This window comes from Pollachius pollachius, assembly GCF_949987615.1.
Source record: "Pollachius pollachius genome assembly, chromosome: 2".
In the NCBI taxonomy this organism is placed as follows: Eukaryota; Metazoa; Chordata; class Actinopteri; order Gadiformes; family Gadidae; genus Pollachius; species Pollachius pollachius.
Window position 1 is genome coordinate 2,816,459 of NC_136935.1, and position 24,231 is coordinate 2,840,689.

The 24,231-nt window shown below is 43.7% G+C and overlaps 1 protein-coding gene across 1 annotated transcript; it reads left to right on the forward strand.

Annotated features, from left to right (window-relative positions):
* The first annotated feature begins 748 nt into the window (after positions 1-748).
* On the forward strand, positions 749-24,028 carry prim2 (DNA primase subunit 2). Its single transcript, XM_079758536.1, has 14 exons — positions 749-822; positions 1,792-1,941; positions 2,058-2,170; positions 2,287-2,378; positions 2,499-2,619; positions 3,909-4,004; positions 6,169-6,306; positions 11,074-11,141; positions 13,087-13,159; positions 13,590-13,775; positions 19,108-19,234; positions 20,458-20,540; positions 22,687-22,755; positions 23,706-24,028. Exons 2-14 carry the CDS (start codon positions 1,797-1,799, stop codon positions 23,901-23,903), a joined length of 1,509 nt encoding a protein of 502 aa, XP_079614662.1. The 5' UTR covers positions 749-822; positions 1,792-1,796; the 3' UTR covers positions 23,904-24,028.
* Positions 24,029-24,231: the final 203 nt, after the last annotated feature.

The following is a 24,231-nucleotide window of genomic DNA, read 5'->3' on the forward strand; positions in this document are numbered from 1 at the left end:
ATAAGGAAAGGAAAGGCAATTACATAGATAATTATGTGTTTGTATATTGAATATAATGTTAATTAATTGTTATATATTGTTGTAATAAGAATATATTTGTGATTCAACGTGTATCCAGATAATTCAGATCCACGCCGCAGACAATGTATTCACATTAATACATATATTTCCCAGTACTCTGAATGAATCTTCAAGACTACTAAATTAACAGTAGTTTTTGTTTCACATATCGTTAAACATATTATTTCAGAAAAGAAAAATCCATATATACTGAAAATAAGTGGCGACACATCAGGACCACGGTTTTAGTTTAGGCTGACCTCTTCAAGATAAAAGAGGACTGGGGGGTATAGTTGTCACTGTTACTCAACACATGTTTGGATCACGTAATTTTTTTGATATGCTCAGACATAACTTCAAGGTCTCTGCTGTCAAACACACTGTATAGGACATATATACACAAAGATATAATGCAAAAAGTATATGTAACTGTCTGCATGTGAATAGAGCACAAATGCCCTTCTTTTTAGCAAAAGCCAGTAAAAATGATGGTCGGCTTAGATGTGTGAACTTTAGATATGAAATTATAAGTCGTAGTGTGTGTTTTTTTTTCAAGAGTCCATAATATTCAAAGGTGACCGTTCATGCAGCAAAATAAACTTTTATAAAGTGTAACCGGACATGACGCATAGTAATGTTTCTGCCTGATTGGTTCCTTCTGCAGGCTGCCAACGACGTCACCGTTTACCCGCGCTCGAGGAACAACACAGACAGTGCCGTTTGGCGGGGTTTGACAGTGAAGACCGACTCGACTTTAAGTTGGTAATGACAGCTTTATTGCATTCTACTTTAGTTCTACTGGTAGTAGCATGTGGACGGATTGTGTATAGTACAATTCTGGAAGGAGGAATTGCTTTCGCCTCTATGGCTTAAGCGTCACCAGAAGTTGAAAGCGTAGCTAGCCTGATTAGCAGGTTGAGAGTTACCGGGCGTGTGTTGCGTTCTGCTACATAGGATAGCAGTCCATCAAAAAACACACTTTATCTTCCTCTAAGAACAGGCTGGCATACGAAGTTAGGATATGAACGAGGCGGTGTTAGAACGTTGTGTTGATGGCATGTGCTACTTCGTCAGCACCAAGGGCAATGCATATACTCATTCCTACGTAAGAGTACCTGTATGTTTTCCTTCCATTGAAGTACAATTGGTGCAGAAGTCATTTTTTGGAAGTGACACAGATGTGACCCAACCAATGGGAATTCAGTTACCCGCAAAAAAAAGAGGATGTTCCGACCTATTGAGACTGACTTCCCTCCAGCACTGCCCTAATCATGAAAATATAATCCTCATCTGATTTAATTTAATGATGATACACTCAACAGTATTGCACCCTCTACGGACAGCTTCGACTCATCCTCTTTGTAGCAGCATCCCTTTGCTCTCACAAAAATCTGCGTTTGCAAACCTTGATCAAGTAGTTGATCTGAAGCGTAAAATACTTGTGAACACACAGAAAGATGCCACTACAAAGACAAACATTGATTTATGTTAAACCAAAGGCATGCTGATACAAAGAGTTTGACCCAAGCTGTCCATAGAGGTGCAATATTGGGGCGTTTATCACCATTTAATACAATCAGATAATTGTATTTTCATGAATAGGGTACTCCATGGAAGGAGTTTAATTAGGCTCTTTCGGCTAGGGTTTCGATATCATTTAGATGACGACCGTTCACCATGTCAACCTTCTGATCTTGTCATGGTAAATTGTTCGTGTTGACTCGCCACCAGGAACCATGCAGTTTACTGGGAGAAAACGGAGGCTGATTGGCAACCCAAAGACGGAGCTCTATGGACATTGTCTGCAGTTCTATGGACAGCCCCCTCTTGAAAACATATCGCTCACAGAGTTTGAGACGTTTGCTGTGGACAGACTGAAACGTAAGACTTACCTGTTACTCTTGTGATTGTTGTATCAAAGGATCCTCCTTAAATATAGCTGAAGAATCCATCAAAATTGTTACTGATTATTGCAATTATATGTGTTTACATTCCAGTGTTGAAAACGGTTGAGAACTTGGGAGTGAGTCAAGTGAAGGGATCGGAGCTTTACAAGAATAAGCTCGATAAGGAGTTTTCAAACCTACACTTTCCATACAAAGCCGAAGTTGTAAGTATTGTGCTGGAGCTTACTTCAAACCATTTGGACAGCCTTTTCCCCGGAATAGGTGTTGTTCTGATATAAGGTGATGTGGCTCATTATTTTTCTTGATTGTGATTTGGCAGAAGGAGGAAGACAAGGTCGGCCCTAATGAGTATGAGAAACGAAGAAAAGACCACATTTCCCACTTCATCCTCAGACTCGCATACTGCCAGACGTAGGTCTTCTCCACAATGCAACCTTATTTGAATGCCCCTTATTTAGATGCGTTTTACAACATGTTTACCTTGATGTTGTATTTTCTAATGTCTGTTTTGTTGTCCATGTTGCCCTAAAGGGAGGATCTCAGGAGGTGGTTCATTCAGCAGGAAGTGGACCTTTTCCGATACCGTTTCAACTACCTGACTCAAGCCCAAAAAAGTTCTTTTTTGCAACACAATAACCTGCATTATGAGACGGTAAGGCCTGTACAACGCCTTATTGAGAACGTATTAGAAATGCTACATTTTGATGTGAGGCTCCATAAATGACTTGCTGTGCTCAATTGTTCAAAAGTGTAGTGGGTGTGGCTGGGAATTCAGGACAGGTAATCATCACAGAGACATCATCTCTCGGGGTATGGTGTTCGTCTAAATCCAATGTTAGTTGACAACCTGAACTACGATAATGGATTTGTTAAACATGAGTTTCAGCAAATATGTAGAATAACCACTTTCCGACCATTGGTCAAACGCATTACTAGTCCAGGTAGCATAATGAATACAGAATGAAACTACATGGGTTCCTCCAGGCCAATTGGAATGTCACATGAAATGAATCATATGGCAAAAAAACGTTTCAAAGAACCGCTCAACAATCTTGCCTATATCTCAAACATTCCACTAGATGGCGCTGTTGATCATGGTACTATGCTATGTGCCTCTGCCCCTATGCATTTTCCCTTAAAATTTTATCTTTATCCCTTAACAAAAGATCATGACAATATCAGAGGTGAAGATGAACAGAAAATGTTTTAATTTGACATTTGTTACTATTTTAGTCGGGAGACGAGAGCATGAGAGACGGGTCATTAAGGACCAGGGAGGTTAAGGGGTCTTGCTCAACGCCGATGCGGGGACATGTGGGATTGAAGCAGAACCTTTCAGAGATGAGCCACTGGCCTAACCGGCCCTCCTACTGATCTAAGACCTCAATACATCGCCTCTACATAATGGTTGCATGTTGGCATCGGCTGTTATTAGCAGAATAAAAAACATCATTCGTTATTCAAGCTAATTCAACTAAACCCTTTGTTTTGCTCTGACCTTTTCTTGTGCCTCAGGATTAGTGATAACAGGCTGAAAGGCTTGGGTTTATTACTGCCTTTTGAGTAGCAGCAATTATAAAAGGCCTGTAGTGTACCACAGCCTGAGATAGTGAAATGATGCTCCAATGGTTGTACAGTGGGCATGTAGAGTTTGTTATTATCATTGGGGATATTGACATTCAGTGTAGTTTAATATCCTAGTTTGAACATTTATTTGATGCAATGCATTTATCTCCTAATTAATCATATCCGTTCTTTCGTTACCTTCCAATTTGAATAATACAAACTAGTACCATCTTGTATTGCGCTTATGTTCCAACATTGTCAAAGAATTTCGTTTCATTTTTTTAAATGGATCTAATCCGTCTGTGCTTTTTTTAAACATTCAAAGTATCCACTTCTTGTACTCTTGTGTTTATCTCTGTCAATACAATTCTTCAGGTTGGCCTGGAAGAGAAAATGGCCTTGTCTGACAAACTGATCAGCTCCAGCTACGCCGTCAGTGGCTGCAAAGTGGAGAACCAGGACTACTACAAAGTGAGTCATCCTGTTTCCTTAAACGCTCTCTGCCTCGTGATTTACAGAAATGCAGCATTAAACACGACACAGAAAATGCCATTCACAGCGTATCTCGCTTCCGTAATGTGACACGTAGCCGGTAGGAGGTAGGAGCAATGTGATTTGGGATCCGTACTGGATTTTATTGGTTTGTGTTGAAGTGACAGCCCGAGCTGTCCGCTATGTGCTCGCCCGCTGCAGACGTTGTGTTTATTTATGGGGCTGAGTGGAAACATGGCTGTTATGGATTTGAGATGTTCACACTAAAAAATCAGCTGTAGAGGAGCTATGTGAATGGGTCATGAATAATACACAAGCCGGTTGGTGGGTTTTGCTCTATAGGTGAATCATTTGACTGTGGAAATAAGCTAACAAGGTAGACATGTCATTTTGGATAAAATAACATGACGTTTCTATTCCAACTTTCATTTTCTGTTTGGAGCGTTGCTTTCCAAGATCATCCATGATTTTGTTGGTGATTATGAACAAGGGCTTAGTTTATTCAAGATAATCCACTGCATGTGATCACTGAGTTGTAAAAGCAATCTTCCTCAGAACCCTTACGTCACAGCCAGTCCATACCATGAAATGCAAAGTTGGCTCCGTTGCAGTATTAATTGAAAGCTGGGGCTTTGCATTTATAAGAATTACCCAATGTCCTTCCTGCTTAGAATTAAAAATTGAATCAAACTGGGACTGGTTCACATTTTATTCTGACCCATTTATTACAGCTAAACTCTTATCGATAACCTTTTTTGCCACATTTTCCTCCTGCCTTTGGTGTGAACATGGATTCATGTGAAATCTCTGCATGAAGTGCGGAGACATTAAAGCAATCGTGGTCTGCTAAGTCCCTCATTTAGAGAGCTTTTGAATCCTAAGTAACCCTTCAGTGATGGAGAAATTTCAATATCTTCATGGACAACCTTGGAGAATCCGCTGAAGAGCTTGAATAATACATATAGACATTTAATTAAGTTTTCCATTATTTATTTTACCTTTCCTCGCTGCCGGATAGATGCAACTTTTTAAGCCTTCTACTTAGGGCTGTGTTTTGCAGAGGACCTCACAATATGACGTGTATTACGATAGATGGGTCACGATAAGATTTGATCAGGATACCTTGTGACACATCATTACCTGAAAATCTTATAATAGAGTCTTTTCTATCACCATTTATTCCAAAAAAAGTCCAGGCTTTAGATTTATATGTGGACGGCACATTTCCTAATTTCTTTCTCTGGTTCTCCATATTTGTTATGACCGGTGTGGCTTTTACTTGTTCTTTTCGATTATAAATATTACCTTAGCTTGTATGCGATATGAATGAGAAAAGCATCGGAAAATACAGTCTTCCGAAGAGACTCTTTACTCTTAGATAGTTATCCGATGTTCTAGACCTTCTGTTCTAACCCAGTGTGTGCTATTATTCAGGCCTGGGAACCAAGGTGACGCAAGGTAAGACAACAAAGGTAGAGAATGTTCAGACGAGGACGTTGATAAGTTAGAGATGATGATGATACATGGCTCAAATCCCAGAATACCGAACATGACGGTTGGTTGGTGGTGAGGCCATTTTAGGGCATTGTTTGTTAACAACCCTGGTTCGGAGCTTATGGGTGGAATCAGAGCAGCGACGATATAAAAACTGTTTGCCGAAACTTGAAAAGCGGGTGTTCTGCAGACCATCTCGGCTTTTGTATTACTTTGGCAAAGCTCCTAATAACAGTCGTGAACTTTATTCAGTGGTTTATTTTCTTGTTAGAATTCAACTGTTGTGCTTTCCACAAAACCAGCTCCCCTGACCTCACCTTTCTAGTACCAAAAAGTAAAATTGTTGTATTCTTGCATTACATCTATATACATGTACATTACATTTATTCAGCGGACAGTTATGTCTTAGGCAACCAACAATTAGGGCTTTTAACAATTACCGAGGTATTTGCAACAAAAAAATTATACATGCTCAAATATGACAAGAATTATTGTAAAATGTTCCACATATTTTTAATAGATACTTGGCATCGGCGTATCCATACAATACGAAACACTTGAAATATCACGACACTCGGCTCCATCCATTTGTTTCCCCCACCCTACTTGTTCTCAAACGCTCGCTGTTGTCGTCGGTCGGGTGTCGTAGGTTCCTTTCCAAGACGCCCTGGATCTGGTGAGGAACAGGAAGGTGTACCTGAAGGCGGGCTATGTGTACATCCCCCACCAGGACATCGTCATCACCGTGCTCAACGACTTCCGCACACAGCTGTCCAAAGCGCTGGCGGTAAGTGGACAGCCGACCGTGCATTGAAGGCGCTGAACCTAAAGTGGCGGTTCGCCTCGTATTGACGTTGTGGCAGAAACCTCTCAAACCCCCTCGTTATTAGAACGTCAGAACACTGTGGGAAGATGTGATGTAATGTAATGTAAAGCAATTTTTATCGAGCAATTTGTGTCATGGTGTCCAAACACACAAGCCAGACGGTAATGTATTTTTCACACTTGTGTTGGTAGGATTGCATATACCGCTCATGGTGCAAATTGGATGCAGGTCGGACCCCTTAAAGTGAATGTAGGAAAATTGCATCAAGTCCGCCTTCGGAAGCCGAATATGCTGATTCGTCTTATCGTGCAGTGCTTTTGCCCATCATTTGAAGGCCTTTAAAGTTTGTCACATTCATTTCAGCACTTGGATATGTTTTTCATTCCCAGTGATCAATACATTAGTGGGCTTGCTCATAGCCACGGTTTCGAGCAGTTTTTCCCATTAAAAGTGAATAACAATCCTTTTGACGGTTACTAAAAGTCTCCCGAAGGTCAGCGAAGAGCCAGACACAAATAATAGCGATACAAGTTTTTGGTTTCAGCTTTGTTGCGGTAAAACGTGTCCACAGAGGCAGACAAAAGTGGAAGCAACGCTTTTCCTCTGCCGAATGGGTGCCCTGAGTGGCTGCGCATTGAAATGCAGGACAACAACCTTGCTCCCAAACATGTTATGTCATCCAAAAGAAGGCCTGAAGGGTGGTGCTTGTTAGGATTGGTTCTCTCTTGCAGTTTTTGTTTGGTTTGCGTGGATGTGTCATCATTTTGAGTTAGAGTTCTCCGACAGGCATAGCTGCTATTGGGTTCCACAATGCCTTTAGCATAGTTAGCCCAGTCGTGGGTTGACTTCCATCTGATGGATTTTGAGGTTTATTCTGTTTCTTTAAACATGCAAGCAAAGGAAATGAGGCGGGAGGCTGAACAAAAACTTTTAATTGTTTGCTGTTGTCCTTTCACTAGAATGTTTTATCTTCTTATGCCGAACAATCATATATTGTTTTCCTTAATAACTGTCATGAATAAAATTGACTTAATTCCTGAACTACTTCAGTGAACACACAATAATACTTATCATGTAGACCAGGGATGTGTCTGGTTTATTGTAGTGTGTGTATAATCGAATAAAGCCCCCTGCAAAGCATATAAAGGTATGCAAAAATAAATGTAATTATTCCAACAATATTGTTCCAAATAAAAAATATCACACAAATCATTGCACAGGGAGCGTTTGACATATAATCCTAAAATAAATGTATACGGTATGCAAAAATGGCTGCAAATGGACATCCATGATGTATGTACCACAAAATCGAGGCAATAGCACTGGTTGGGGTAAATAGTATGAAATGATTGACAGAGAATAGTCCATGTGACCCATGACCATGTTTGTAGTCGGTCACCTGTTCCATACATGTAGCCTGGTCTGTAGTCCTATGCTTTTACGAGCCAAGATATATTCTCACAGGCGCCAGTCTGCCAAGATCTTACCAGTAATTTTACTGATGGCCTGTAAACGTTGCCAGATTGACAACATAACTGCTAACCTTTTCCTCAGCTCCGCTCGCATTCTCCGTCACTCTCTGGATCTTACCCGCTCTGCCACCCACTCACTCGCACACACATTACGCGCTGCCCTGTTCACCTCTGCATGTTCAGCAACGTTTGTTCTGTGTGCCGCACCTCTCCCGACCCGGTATTTGTTTAAAGAAATTGCTCGAGGGAAAGTTCTGTCACAAAACTATGTATGTTTCATTGCACATTTTTGAGTGGGCATACGGAAATCAGGGAGCGTTCGTAGTTTGGGTATAAGGCGTACACCTGCGTATCTCGTCCACTGCGCCGTCATTAAACATGTCATCAAGTATTTAAACAGGTCTAAGTTAATTGCTTCAGTACACAAACCGTTGTGATTAAGAAAAGGTTAAAATCGCAACGGGATTAAAAATGCATGAAATCTGGGCGGGATTTTTATCTGGATTTGCCAACGAGACCAAACAACTGGTTGAGGAAGATGACAATGTAACTTTATTTGAAGGAGGTATGGCTAGGCTGATGTCAATCAAGAGTGCCACGGACACTCCCAACATTGAACACATGGCTCGTGTGAAAAGAAACCCCACAAAAGCTTTTATTTAAAGTCAATTAAAAAAGCACCTTTTGAGTATGACCCTGTCAGAAACCTTGTAGAAATTTGACAACGGATAATGCTTGAACAGCAAACCACTTTTTGTGAACGTGTGCTAAATGTGCTCAATCTTGGAACCTGCCATTATGGTTTTTATTTTTTTATTTAGTTGAAATCGAAAGGACATTGTGAATGCATTCACTAAATGTCCACGTGATATGCATTTGGCATTACATTTTGACATTTCACGGTTTTCTTTTTCACTGTTGACGTCTAACTTTGATATGATTTCAATTAGGTCTGCAATGTTTTATGTAAATTGTTGCATTGGCCATAGTGATAATATCTGGAAGCGAGACACCAATGTTTTGTAGGGAAAATGGGAAAAAAAATAGGCTGTTATGCTAATAAGAGAGCTGGTGTTTCCAACCAATCAGCATTTAAAAAACACTTTGTTCCTTGCCTTCAAAGGTTTCTCTGAGGTTTTTTTTTGGCCAGGAAGCAAATGATTTTGACTGGCCACCAAGGACAGCCCATATCTGTGCCAGCGATTACACAGCTTGAAACTCCCTTGTTGTGAATGAAAGTCATTTTTAAGGGTGCACAACATATGTAACTGGATATTCTCTGGCATTTTCTGAATATGCAGTGTGCATTCAGAAAGTGTTAATACCCATCCCCTTTTTTTCACGTTGCCATAAATTGCAGTCATGCTCTAAGAAGGATGACATTAAATATGTTCCTACAAAATGTACACACGGTAGCTATGCATAGGTAGATGAGGTATAATAACCGTTTTTTAGAAAGGTTTGTCAATTCGTTGAACAGAAATCGAGGTTTCACGTTTACCATTTAGTCGATGCTATACTCCAAAACGTTGTCCAATACCGTGAGGACACTGCTGCACATTTGCAATAACCAAACTGAACATGACCACTGACCCTGACCCTAACCCCCGCTGTGTTATTGCCTTACTCCTGCAACCGATTTCTACAGGGCCATTATTTTTATATATTTTTTATATGAGACTCATATCATTTCCTCCCCAATGGGGTTGTTTCCTGCCAGGGTTTGCTTACATCCTCCCGGCTAAGACACAGCTCGGGGGGGGGAAAACCATAAAATACTATTTCATCGCTCCTTCACCCCCAACTATTGATAGGGATTTGCCACTCTGTATTCACTAGCCTCCCTCTCCACCTCTCTCTTTCATCTCTTGCTCACGTGTGTGTGTGTGTGTGTGTGTGTGTGTGTGTGTGTGTGTGTGTGTGTGTGTGTGTGTGTGTGTGTGTGTGTGTGTGTGTGTGTGTGTGTGTGTGTGTGTGTGTGTGTGTGTCTAACACTCACTCACATATTTATATATACCATCGGCAGGTGCAGCTAAATCACTTTTTCCTCCCCAATGTGCAGCCACAAAAGTAAACCTGTCCAATATGAAGGGGTACTGGAGGCGCGGGTCGGACTGTCCAATGTTATTATGGGGGCCCTCCCGTAGCCAAGCGGGGAGCCATTGCAGTGGTAATGAAGTTGGCACATTGACATCACACACTCCCACTCGGTTCAACTTGGTTTAAAATGAGGGTGGGCGGGTGGGAGTGAGGAGGATGTCAAGGGTTTTTTTCATGCGTCAACTACAACAATCCATTTCCCATCTCCTTGTAGTCACGTAGGGCATAAATAGCGAGACCGGAGGCATGTTGTGGTGGCCGGGCTTGTATTCGCCGATGGCCTGGTTGTTGTTAATGGGCTTGATGTGCGTTCTCTCCCACTGTTCCTGCTGTTCCCACTGTTCCCAATGAAAGATTGCGTGGAGGAGGAGAGCGAGGGGGTCGTTAGGGAGCATGCGATGGTAAGCTGCTGCTCAGCACGGCCACGTTGCTCGCCGTGGTCATTTTAATTTGAACCGACAGAAATATGGCAGCCAAGTCTTGATTTATGCATTGTTGCTGATTGCCTTCATAATGCAAATCAGTGTGCTTAATGAAGCATTCATCTTTATTCCAGATCAATTCCGTCCGTTTGTTTTTCTTATCAACGCTTTCCCTTTTGTATGCAGCATCCAATTTCGCATATCCCCCCAAATTGTGGTTGCTAAACTGCTAAACTCAATTATTTTTTGAGAATGTAAACATAATTGTACATTTTGTTTGTATGTGGCTCCGTTTGTGTTAACAATGTTATTTGGACAACACCCCAAACTTCAGTTGAAGAATACAAATGTTGGCCATCTACAATAACTGACTTGAAAAAAGCCACTGGCTACTTTCTCCGGAGCGTTTGTGGTCTTGTTTTTTGACGTATGCTTTTGTATTGTGACACTCTAATTCACACTTGTCATTCTAAACGAAAAGTGGTCACTCAAGTTTAAATCAATTCAGATGTCATCCCATTCTCTCACTGTGCCTCCTTGTCCTCTGTCTCTCTCTCTGTATCTCTCTCTGTCTCTCTGTCTCTCTCTCTGTCTTTCTCTGTCTCTCTCTCTGTATCTCTCTCTGTCTTTCTGTCTCTCTCTCTGTCTATCTCTCTCTCTGTCTCTGTCTCTCTGTCTCTCTCTCTGTCTCTGTCTCTGTCTCTCTCGGTCTCTCTCTGTCTCTCTCTGTGTAGTTGACAGCCCGTTCTCTGCCGACCGTGCTTTCTGACGAGCGGCTACAACCTCTTCTCAGCCACCTCAGGTATTAATCATCTTCATACAAGAGCATTGACTTGTCGTTTCTCCTACTGACGATTTCCCATTTGATACAGTTCTCAGTTTTGTTTTTTTTCCTGCTCATCTTGATGTACAGCATTGTTACGCAAACAGTAGTAGTAGGAATGAAAACGGTGCGCTTTAATTTGGTGCAAGTAAGGCTGTTTGAATTCCTGTGCTTGCATTAATTGCCATTAATGATTTATAGATTATATCTACAACATTTATTTTTAATGCTTTGGTGTCTTTTCCTTTTAACCTTATCGTATGTATGTATGTATTTATGTATGCATGCATGCGTGTGTGTCTGTCTGTGTGTGTGTATATGTATGTATCAGTGTTTCCGCTACAAACATTAACTAATTATGAGCCTGAGCCCGATTTCAACCCGACATTTTCAAACTTTGTACACATTTTTTACTGCGGCCTACTCTGCTAAATATATATGTAAGGAATAATGTATAGAACGCCGGTCATTATCGGGAAAATAAGCCCAGAGAGGGCGAACAGGACACTGATGCGCAGCGGAGGTGTCTTGCTTCGCCCTGAAGGGGCTTATTTTCGATAATGACCGGCGACGTTCTATACATTATCCCACTTATTACACGGCTACTTGCCAAAACGAAAAAATAACTTCACATGGTGTGTCTTTTTACAATTTATTCGTTACCAGCATTCGTAATGTTGATCAGCAGTGAAATAGTCCGCCAAAGACGTTGAACGGAGCGCTCCACGGCATTGAGAAGGCCCGTGTAATAAAGGCCTACAATATTTCTGTTCATGGCATAGATTTCTCCTCAGATTAGGCCAATAAAGCAATGACTAAAAAACACAAACGCTCGATCAAAGGCCCGACCCGACCCGGCTCGAGGATAGTGGTGGGAAATATCGGGTTAATCAAAACCCTCATTGTTTAAACAAATGACCACTGTAGCATATTTAAACACAATTCAAATTGTGCAGAGAGAATTATTTCCATTGGTCATTCTGACCGGAGACATTTAGAATTTTCGGTCCTCCGGTATTTACCGGACAAAGGAAACTCTGGTATGTATGTATGTATATATATATATATTTTTTTTTAAAGATTATACTTCAGTCGATTTGGTTCCCAGCTGGTTTGAAAATGTCAGCCCCTGCCAACACGTTCCAAGCCGTTTGATTTCCTGTGTTCACGCATAACAATTGAATGTGTGAAATTCTTTAAAGAACACAAGAGAAATTATCTCCATACCAAAGCGGCTTTCCTAGTGTTGTTTCTCACGCACCAAAGACAGCCCAGAAAACACTGGCTTTCAGGGCTGTTGTTTAAGGGCTGCGTTTGATGAAGATAATGAGAATGAAACCACAGGGAAGAGGCTGCCGCACACCCAAAGGTCATTTGTGATGTTCCCCAGTATAAAGGGTGAGCCCACCGTTTAAAAGGTCAACGCCCGCCGTCGTGTAAAGCATGGACAAAAGAAACGGCCACAGTAGCGCCACACCGGGGATTTCTCCATATGAGAAATGGTGTTGCTACAATCAAGAGCTGTTGGCACAATTATCCTTTTTTTGCAAGGGTCTCCACGTCGTGTGCGGTCGGTGTCTGATCGAAATAGGTTTCCGCTTCGAGCATCTGCCAGCAAAACAAATTACACGACAAGTAGGAACATAGGGCGGCACGGTGTGATGTGATGAGATCTCGTTCGGTGGAACCGGAGAGACGCAGACTGAGTTTCAAGGAAAGAACATGCTATGTTTGGTGCAAAACGAATGCATTTACCACTGCCTGGTTAGATCAACATACCTAGTCTCGGTCACAAAATCCATCATACTCCATAATTGCATTTCTTTACGTGTCCTTTTGGCAGTGCCTCCCTAGGGCTTCGCTGTGGTGCTCTCCAGTCTGACTGTATTTTCTTGTGATGTATCTTGCCTGTTTTCTCTCTCAGTCACGCTTACGTTGGACAGGATTACAGTATCCAGAAGAACATGGGGAAGATCTCCCTGGAGCAAATCGACCCGGTGAGAGCACTCGAAAAAACAAGCCGTGGCCATGGGAAGTCTTGACGCTGGGGTCTGGCCTCCACCACGTTATTTATCAATTCAACTGGAGTCGTGTAATGAACAATGCCCTGTGTCCACTGTTCCACAACACACAGCGGACACCACCTGTCCGTCTTCATATATGTCGCCAAGAAATCGACTGCCGCTTCGATGGCTGATGAGCAAAGACATGCGGCCATGCGCTGTAGCTACGATCCTGTATTGTCGTGGGGAATCCTTCTGACTTGTATACGTTCCGATAAAGTTTTTGTTGAATTTAATTAACTTTAAATTCGCATACAATGTAATTTGGGAAATAGTTTTTGTATGTGGACACCTACGTGGGGGTCATCTACCAGGCATGTTGTGGTCCAACCTAACGTCTCCCCCCCCCCCGCCCCACCTCCAGCTGTCAGGGAAGTCCTTCCCGCTCTGCATGAGAGGTCTTCATCAGGCCCTGAGGGAGAACCACCACCTCCGGCACGGCGGCCGCATGCAATACGGCCTCTTCCTCAAAGGCATCGGCCTCACCCTGGAGCAGGCCCTGCAGTTCTGGAGGTCCGAGTTCACCAAGAGCAAAGTGGACACGGACAAGGTAGTGTGTGTGTGTGTGTGTGTGTATCTGTCTGTGTGTCTGTGAGTGTGTTGCATGCAGGGTGACGGGGGATTATGAGGCGGTTTTGGCGATGCGTGATATGATGTTGTAGCCCGAGACTTTCGGTGCTTTGGATTTGTGTGCACAAGCCGAGAAAAGAACAAACCTGCAGCTCAAATGGTGTTGAATCCTACCCGTGACCTCTGTGTTACGGTGTAGCACTGGGTAAATGAAAACGAAAAGCGAATCGGTCCACGGGAGTTATCGTCCCCTCCTCGTCCTTTGAGACGGTCATCATGTAGCCCTTTTTGTGATGAAGCCTTTTTCATTAAACCTCTATCACTGTTTTAACAGTCCCAATATGGAATGGCTGGCAGCCGCACTCCCAACATCACAGCGGAACAAGCCGGTCTCCGACGGCTTTTCAGGCCACTTGTAAAGCACAGTGCTGAAGCGGTTTTAATCTCAGCCCCCCCTACCGCCCAGAGACAACGTGCCTTCTGGTTCCCCCAGTCCCCACGTCCTCTCCCCCCCCATCTCCCCAGGTGTGAAACAGATGGGCAGCAGTTAAAGTCCAGAACCCCACCCCTGCCCGCCCGCCTCTCTTCCCTCCATCCTCCACTGCTTCACCCATGCCCAGGATAGAGCAGCACTCCGCTGACCAGATCACCTCTCTCTCTCTCTCTCTCTCTCCCCCCCCCCCCCCTGCTCTCCCTCTATGATGTATGTGTTGTGTCAGGATGGCGCACTTTGTGGCAGGCTGCACAAAGACTGCTCATTAGTATGCGACAGGCACGGCGCAGAAAAAGGCGAGAGGCAGCGAAAGCAGCAGCGGAGCCAAAAGGGAGGCCTGGGGGAAGAGACATGTTATATTAGTCTGAGGAGAGGTTGGGAGGGTTTGCGTTAGTCTGTACCGAGACAGAGGGGTTATATTTGTGTGTAGAGACAAAGAGAGGTTGTGTTGGTGTGTGTGTGTAGCGAGAGGGAAATGGTATTAGTGTAGAGAGAGAGAGAAAGAGAGAGAGGGTGCATTAGTTTTCAGAGAGAGTGTGAGAGAGGTTGTATTAGTCTAGAGGGAGAGACGGAGAGGTTGTATTAGTGTGGTAAAGGAAGAGAGTGAGAGCTTGTATTCGCCCAGAGAGAGAGGGAGACAGAGGCTACATTGGTTTAGAAATGAAGGGGTACATGTAATCAACAAGCTCCAGCCATTCTTTCTGTTCTCTCCTGTCCGACAGGCTGTTCCTCGGGACTGCCCGTGTATTTTAATCCCAGTTTGCCTACCGTATGGCCTCTGGTTGGCATTGGTTCAGGCGGCTTGTGTCCTCACCGCCCTGTTTGAGGTTAATGAACGCCTTCCACCGGCTGACCACTAGTTTACGTAACGGCCAGCTGCGATGCCACGGTTGGGCTATAGCCCTCTGGATGAAGTGCGTGTGCTGGCTTTTCTTTAAATCTGCAGCAAGTCAGTCACACGCCAACCTGGATCTGAACCCACCCCTTGCCGTTCTGCATCTTGGATTTGTTCTGCACTCCCTCTCACCTCAACTGAGATCTTTTGGCAAAAATACAGAGCCTTTATATAATGTTTGTTATGCTACTGAGTTGTCTACTTTAAGATCTTTATTTAAAAAATGTTCAAGGGATTTAGATCTGGTTTCAAGAGGGGTTACTTTGAGAACGGTGTATTATCAAGTCTAAATCTGGAAGGAAAAAATGTATTGTATTTCATTTTTGTTAAACGTCCAATAGTGCACCATAGTATAGTGGTCAGAGTGTTCATCCTCGTGCCGGGTGATATCTCTAAGGTCCAGCAGCTACTATCTGTACACATCCTTGAGCTTCATGCATAACTTTACCCTCCTCCTAAACTACCCATCTTTCAATTCCAGGGCACTTTGGATCAAATCTAAGTGAATACTAGTTAAAGGTTAATCGTATGCATAATACAAAATACCATCACTATGGACCTCATGCCAAACTGCCTTATGTTGCATAAATCCACAAGTCCTTCACGTCTCCAGGTTGTCCCGGCGTCGGGCCCTTAACCTTTAACAACGTCATGTTTCACTGCGAGGTAGGGAGGGGAGAGGTAAATCGGCAAGGTGCCTTCGCCACAGCTGACACTTAAAACCGCACCGCTGTTACTTATTGTTTACAGTGTTTGAGTCACTGTGCACATCGCTGTGCACTGCTGGCTCTCGGCCGCACTCGATAATGTGACATTTCGGAAACCTTAGCTTCCGAATCGATGTCACGCAAACAGCCGATAAACGACTGCGCCGGGCTTCCTCATGCAGTGTGCTCCGGGTCCTGCCCTCAGCAGCTAGGAGACGTTCCAAGGCTTGTTTAAATAAGGCCCAAGGCCAAGCGCTACAAGGACAAGCACTGAGTGCACAGTCGACGTGCGCGCAGTAGGCCGGGTGAATAGGTAGATGGACATAAAACCCTGTAGTCCCAATATTTAATGCGGGCCGACTTAAATGATTGGGTGAGTTTATTACAGGCTTTTGATGGCCAGATACCGTATTTATTTTCTTTTTTCAGAGCATTTGATTTATTGATTGCCCTCAGGATTCAAAGAAAATACCTTCTCATATAAATTGCCTACTCTACCTCTAACAGGACGGTTAATGATTCCATGAATGGCTTGTCCGACCACCTGTGTGTGTGTGTGTGTGTGTGTGTGTGTGTGTGTGTGTGTGTGAGCCTAATCAAATAATTGGTTGACAGACATGCCAAGCATCGCTAGCGTAAGGAGCAGCACTACTTTTCTTCCACTTTCATGAATGTTTTGCGTGTTAAGCTCAATGTGTCACCCACTTAAGATTTCCTCCCTCCATTGCGCTTTCAGAATGGATCATTATGTGCTCACAGAGCATCGTGTTTTGCAATGTTTTGTGAAGCCCTAACTGCTTTTCACGGATGTCTCTGTCATCCAGACCAATTGCCGGTCCGCTTGGTGCTAATTTTACATATGATGGAAGTTTCAATCCGGCCCCTTTTGCCCTCTTGTGAAACCTTGTATTCAAAAGCGTGGTTGCATTGGCACAATGTAGAGAGAGCGAAGACAGGGAGGTTTACCTCTCTGGAATTAAATTTAACTGGCTCACCAGAAAAAAGTGAAATGCATGAATCCACATGGCATAGTTGCCCGTTAAGACGGGGAATTTGAAATAGCCAGTGGACCATATAACACAATTACAAGGTGTTTTGACCAGCATAGATTATCGTTGGGCAACATGTGATGTAAATAAAAGACTGGAGCGTAGGGCACTGAATTGAAACAAATTGTTCTTGGATGAAGAGGCACGCCTATGACCAGCAGTGCAGAAGCAATCGCCAAGGAACATTGTTTTATGTGGTGGTGGTGGTGGTGTTGTTGTTGTTGTAAATGTGGCCAGTGATTGGGCATTGAAGCGTGATGGAGCTTTTATTTTGGGAAGACCCTGTTGATAAAACAAGACAGAGTACTATGCAGCCTTGTTGGTGAAATGTCACTCCTCATTTGTTCAATGTTGTTCGCAGGTCAAAGAAAGATTTTTCCACCGAAGAAAGAAAAACCTCAGATTAGCCGAGAGCACCGCTGGTAGAGTACAGTGGTCGCCCCGCGCAGCTTAAGAACGTTATTAACGATATTAATGAGCCTTTAACGAGGCGGTGTACTAATAAGCCCTCACCATGACGACCAGAAGTGGTTGTAAACCACATGTCTTTTGATGGTGCTGAAAGACCCCTTTTAAAATTGGGTGGATGTGAAATTGGGGTTTAGTAGCACATCAGACACACCATAGTCCATGTCCAAGAGGCTATTCCCAAGCACACACACACACGCACACACACACACACACACACACACACACACACACACACACACACACACACACACACACACACACACACACCTTTATAATCCCCCTTTGATTGTGTCCTATTTCTCAGTGGCCATCGCCTAGCTTTTGGGGGTGTGGGGGGGGTGTGTGATGTAACTCCAGAAAGCCCTCTTCACCAGTGTCCCTGGTCCCCATTTCAGCAGGCAGCCAGTCCGGCTTAAGGAATATGGCCGAGGCCTAGGAGTGTTTTACAACATTTCATCCAATACATCAGAAAAAGTATACTTTTATTCATTTATTTGTTTATTCATCGATTTGTTAGGTGTCCACGAATAAGATTATCATAGTCTAATCTGATTTGTCAGGCCAGATCCAATCGTCAACTGATCGTCGAATCCTATACAATATATATTTATGTATACATCAATGAATCAATGATCCTTATATTTTTGCCTTATATACTATAATAAGGACTAATGTAATATAGCATACTTAATATAATACATCTGCGAAATCAAACAATGGCTGATTGTATATTTAAAATACACGTGAATGCTTATGGAACAAATGCAGCACCATTTCAATTTAGCAGAGCAGTAGTTTCCACCAGTGCAGGTGGAAAGATGTGGTATCTGCCGTTCACATCGTTTGCCTTTAACTTAATGGTTTAAAAATGCTGCAAAATTTTGGATTATTTTTTCCAATGACATTATGTATCCTTTCTATACCACGGTGCTAAAATCTGTGGAAAAACGAAATGATTGTATGGTGCCACTGCCAGTACAAAGGCGTTCAATATTTCAAATACATTTATGTAAACAGTGAGCAATCTACAATCTGAGAAATCAGACGTGATCGGATCAAACATTGTTTGTTTTGTAAGAGCTGAATGTAAAGTGTAGGTTTTGTTCTTGTGTATTGTTTTTGTAACAAAACCCCTTTTTCCATTTTATTCGTTCATTCAACATTTTGTGATGTGAATCGTTGCAGCCGGCCGTCCTTTAACAAACGGGTTCCAAATCCGTTACCGACTGGGCTGAAGACAAAAGGGCTGTGGAGAATTGTGAATCAGATAAATAAATTATGAAATGAATGAACCAACACATTGTTTAACGCTGGATAATAAGGCCTATTAAAGCATGGTCTTAATCTTAACTGCATATTTCTATTTGAAAGTGCATGGCGTGCGTCCACGATTGATATTGAGAGAAAAAAAAGAGAGTTTAACCGACAAGTACTCCTGGTGCGAACTACCAAGCCTAGCAACAACTAGCTGCGAGCATCCCCAGTGATTGAACATCAGCTGTCTGGGAAAGCTGTGGGGGAAAGCTCCAGGATCAAACCCTCTGTTAAGTCCCGCGATGCGACTCATTATGTGAAACATCCCTTCCATACCGACGCACCGAATGTCAATACCTGTCTTCACCCCAACCACCAAGTCCGGGGAGTTCACAAGGATTGTTTCTCAAACCTTTTGCTTTCCCTGGTTCTTTCCTCCGTAGTTCGACAAACAGTACGCCTACAGCATCCGCCACAACTACGGCAAGGAGGGCAAGCGCACCGACTACACGCCGTACAGCTGCATGAAGGTGATCCTGTCCAACGCACCCAGCCAGGGCGACCATCACGGTGAGCGGGCGTGCACCGACCGCAGCGTAAACAGACCGTTTGTAGCCGTTAACGTCGGCCCTGAAGCATCGATGAGATAAACGCCACATGAAGAAGAGCCTGACGTGAACGACAGAATGAAACGTTTTTTGTTCTTTTCTTAACCGTCTGTTAGTGAATCCATATCCAGTGAACACCAAATCAAAAAGTGTTGTCTGTTGGGATGTTTCGTTTCTGTGCAGGGTTTTCCCTCCATAACGCTGTTTCAATCGGGCTCCCAAATTGACAGAAAAAAACTAAAAATTAAATCAAGGGTTTATGAACTACGTGGAGTAAATTTATTCTAAAGTATATACTATAAAACAAATCATTGCAATCGGTTGAGAAATGTAAGAGTTATAGTGCTTTTATCCAGAAAGAACTGCAGCTCTCCCGGTTAACTTGTATTCGTTTACAAGCAAGTCTTGACCTCTCCAATATGGCGGAAACGCAGTGACGCGTCGCCACACCCAATATGGCGTCCATGTTTATTAATCTATGGGAAATCCAGCATCTGAGCAGTCCTACAGGCCCCAGGTGCAGCCACTACCACTAACGATCCACAGCCACCTGCCACAAATCAACTTCGACGCATCTGTATGACGTGACCACCTGCATGACCCCTACAGCCCCTTTAGAAAAAATAAATAAAGGGGGGTTGTTCTTTCAGCTGTACGGTCAGCGTGCCCCCTCATACGAGGGTGTGTCGCAGTGCTCCCACGCGATTAGGACTGAATGATTTGGGGAAATAGTCGAATTGCAATTATTTCGACCAATATTGCGATTGCGATTTAGTAATGCGATTATTTTCTTTTTTTTTATGTTCTGAAGCAATAAATCATTCTTAAGTACGACCAACACAACATTGGAAGCAGTCAACATATAAACAGCTCTTTCCTTTAGGCCAGGCCGATGTGTTTAGACGAATTGATGCATGAATTGAGATTATAACATCTTTATTCAACTATTGAATTGTAAAAGATTTTTTTTTTTCAATCTTACTGATCTCCAGTCAGTAACAGTAAAAAATAAATATATATATATGTGTATATTTATTTATTATTGCATATCGCGTACTATCACATCGAGATGTCGGTTTGAATTCGACCTATCGTTCAGCCCTGCACACGACGATACCTCGAGGTTTCGAACCGGCGGATGGCTATTGGCGTTGTCACTGACTGGCTGTCATGTTCTCCCTCCAGGATGTCCGTTCCGTCACAGCGACGCAGAGCTCCTGAAACAGAAGCTTCAGTCCTATAAGGTGTCTCCCAGCGGCATCGCTCAGGTAGGAGTCTCCCAGCCGTCAGGTTCCATATCTCTTTGTATCTGTCAGTCTCGCGTCCTTGCGCGTCAACCTAAGGTCAGGCCTTTTCTTTGAGATCTCTTCAAGTGTGTTGAGTGGGTTTGATTCGTTTCCCGTGGTGCTGCATCACAAGTTTGAGTTTTTGTGATCTTGCCTCCCTTTAAACTCGAGCCAGGAAGCCAGGGCAGGCATGGTCTCTCCTGTTTCTATAAATGTTAACGTACCATGTTTATCACGTGCCCCTAATTGGGATTCATATCACGCGACACATCGCGTTTCCCATTTTGTCTTGTGTAACTAACAAACATCATGGAAGTACTTTAGGCGGGGGTTATTCTGATCTACACCGCCGCATGGCTTTAACGTACTGCAGATAACAGTCAGGAAAGAAGCCCAATATATAATTCATGATTTGACAACTTTAAGGATTGCCTTCTGTGCATTCTTTACCTTATTTTTTCTGAAGAGCAGCTAGGCAAACATCTGGCCCGAACAGATTTAGCATAAATCATTCTCTGACAAGATGTTTGTTTGCGTTTAAATATTGATTTACCTCTGAGTCAAGAAAGGCGTCACGCAACCCCGAGACGGAGGGCATCTCGCTAATTCATGAGCACAGCTTCGCCCGAGCAGGCAGGTCTGCCATCAGATTAAATTAATCGCATCCTCCCCCCAATCTCTGTCATGTAGCACCTTCCAAACGCACTACCACTGCGTAGCACTGTCTCTCTCTCTCACTCCCTCTCTTACCACGTCACTCCCTCAGCCTGCAGACTGGCAAGTAGGTAGACAAATTGGGAGCGAGGGAGTTAAGTTGGTGTGAACCCGCTCGCTGTGAACGGATTAACAAGCATAACATGGGCTCTGTGAAGCAGCCACCGCCACACTGCTGGCCAGAGGCCAGGCGCTGGCTGGGACTGGCGCTGGCTCTGAGCAGGAATGAAATCCCCCAGAGGTGTGTGTGTGTTTGTGTGTGTGTGTGTGTGTGTTTGTGTGTGTGTGTGTGTGTGTGTGTTGACACTACTTTCATCATGCAACCGATGCATTTTCAATCACAAGTCGGGTGCGACACGCAGGTAGATTGAGTTAAGAAATCTACTAGCGGTGTTTGGAAATGGACTCGCTCTGTTACTGCCCTTGCCAAAGAAGCAAGGGTTTAGATGTGGTTTATCACAAAATGATACTGGTTAACCATGTTTTTACTTGCATGGTCAATTCATATTCAAAGAGTTTTTGAAGTCCTCTGCACATACAGAATTGTATTCAGGGCTCATCGCCTAGGCACTTAAATTTCTACTGGTGACTTTTTCATTTGGTGGCACCCTAACAAATTTTCTCGCACACCTTTTTATTAGACGTGAAAATGTCCTGTTCATATTCAAACAGATTCCCTCACACTAAACATCTTGTCAGATGTTTTAATTGCACATAGGTTGTCATAGTTGTCACCCATAACAGTTCACTTCCTCACAGGCTCTTGAGTAGCGCTAGTCGTCACACTGTGCACAATGTGCCCAAACCCCATTTTTTTCGTATTATGATCAAAGCAGTGTGTCCTCATTGAAACCTGAGTGGGTCGTGTTTCCACATAGAGCACTCACACCGCCGCCACAACACAGAAGCAGCACTATACCTCCAGGCACTGCTCTAAACCTGGGCGTGCATCGCAGCGCCTTCCACTACCACTCACGTTATTAACCACAGAACAGGACCTAAATCGAATCTCCAGACCCGTGTTGTCCTTGTACGACACATCATGTCGCTGGGCTCGGCTGGTGTGCGACCCGCTTTACAACGAAGCTCCAACGACACGGAGGCGCACTCAGACCCAGAGTGGATCCCCGGAGCCACTGACTGCCTCCACAAAGTCTTCGTCGCCCATCCCCTTTTTTAAAACGGTACATATTGGCTCATTGCCACTATGACACATAAATGAATAAATAATTGATTATGTTTTTTTTAATGGCACCACTGCGACCTAGGAAAGAATTACCTCGCGTCCACATGATAAATGGTTGCAGTCAGAGCCCTGGTATATGTAAGTAAGGAATACAAGGCTGATTCCATATTAATGAATTACTCTCTTGTTGGTTTTTGTGGTTTTGTCTTTTCTTTTGTCTCCAACCAGATCCTGGACCTGGTGAAGGGAATGCACTACCAGCTGGCCTGCCAGAAGTACTTTGAGTTGACGCACAACGTAAGGGCATCTCTTACCGGACATCTTATGAAAGAATCATATGCTCCGTTCCTCCCATACGTTTCCCCACCATTGAGAAGTGTCACAAACACGCCCCTGTGACTGACAGCCTGACATGCCTGATTGGTCAGAAATTAGCCGGGAAAAGTCTTGAATCAAAACAAATCAAATCCAAGTTGACTTGAAACATTTATTCTCGCAGCGCATTTCGCCCACTCATAGCTGACAGATGTACTACGTATGTCATTTCCAACGAATTAGTCAAATAGCAGCTCATAAATCTGACCATCAACACCATGAATGGTCTTGTACAATTCCCTTCTATCTTGTGTTCATTGATTGTGTACTGGGCGGTGTTTGTTTGAGAAAGGTTAGTGCTTCCTCACCATTACGCTGAAGCAGTGCTTGAATCTACAAGGCCTGTTCCTTGTTGCCCTTTAGCTTATGCCGGTGAATGTAATTTGTACAAAACGAATGAACGAGTAATACAATAACTCTTAATAATACCTTTTTTATTTGTTAAGACAAAAATAAAGGTCACAAGCTGAAAGTTGGGCACTGCTTTGTCTCCAGGCTTTGTCTTGGAACAGAACAGAGAACGGCACACAGACATGACGAGCCGAGTGCCACTCCTAGGATTTCCTAAAGCACCATCAACCCCCATTTCATCATTCCCGGACAATATCGGTCGGATATAGAGGAGCGAGCTCAGCCGTTGTTTGCTGCAGCGACTCAAAGTATATATAGACATGCCTCCTATGAAGGAGCACGGAAAGAGGCTTGTCTGTGGAAACACAAACAGCGCTGAACTCCCCTCCTCTGTTTGTCTGAACATGTCTGAGATCCAAGCCACTGATCCACTGATCCCCCCCCCCTCCTCGCACGGAAGTTTCCTCTCCCTCCTGGCTGAACTTAGTTTGTGTTGTTCTTCTGTCTGTTTCCCCGCGCAGATCGAGGACTCTGGCTTCTCACTCAACCACCCCAACCAGTACTTCCTGGAGAGCCAGAGGGTGCTTGGCGGCGGGGGCAAGGAGGCGAAGGCCGAGCCCCCGCAGAGGGCTCCGGACGTGGCCGCCAAGCCGCCCCTCGACCCCCCAGCCCTGGCCGAGATGACCGAGGACCTGGACGCCTACTTCCAGGACGGATGAAGACGTTGAATCAGACACGGAACAGACGAGTCTTCGCCGACGCCGCCACAGTGGTTTAAAAATTGCTTGTTTTTGTATTCTGTGTTTAGTTCTATGTCCCCTACATCATACTATTAAAGTTTACTACCCTGCCTAAAGTCTACATCCTATTATTTTTCTTTTCGTGGGATTTTCTCTGGGTTTCTGTCTTAAAACTTTCCACGTCTGCAGCGTCTTTGAGTTGTTAGACCAGTGTGCTGACGGTATCCGCTGCAGTTCTTATTCTGCTGATCACGCTGGTTTTAAAGAGGTGTCTCTCCCCCGGTCGCTGCACGGAGAAACGCTTCCT

Excerpts from the sequence above, each read along its gene's own strand:
- prim2 (XM_079758536.1), top strand. The coding sequence starts at position 1,797 with ATGCAGTTTACTGGGAGAAAACGGAGGCTGATTGGCAACCCAAAGACG. Across the intron at positions 13,160-13,589 it reads CCCTGGAGCAAATCGACCCG|CTGTCAGGGAAGTCCTTCCC; the intron begins GTGAGAGCACTC and ends CCCCACCTCCAG. Across the intron at positions 19,235-20,457 it reads CAGCCAGGGCGACCATCACG|GATGTCCGTTCCGTCACAGC; the intron begins GTGAGCGGGCGT and ends TTCTCCCTCCAG.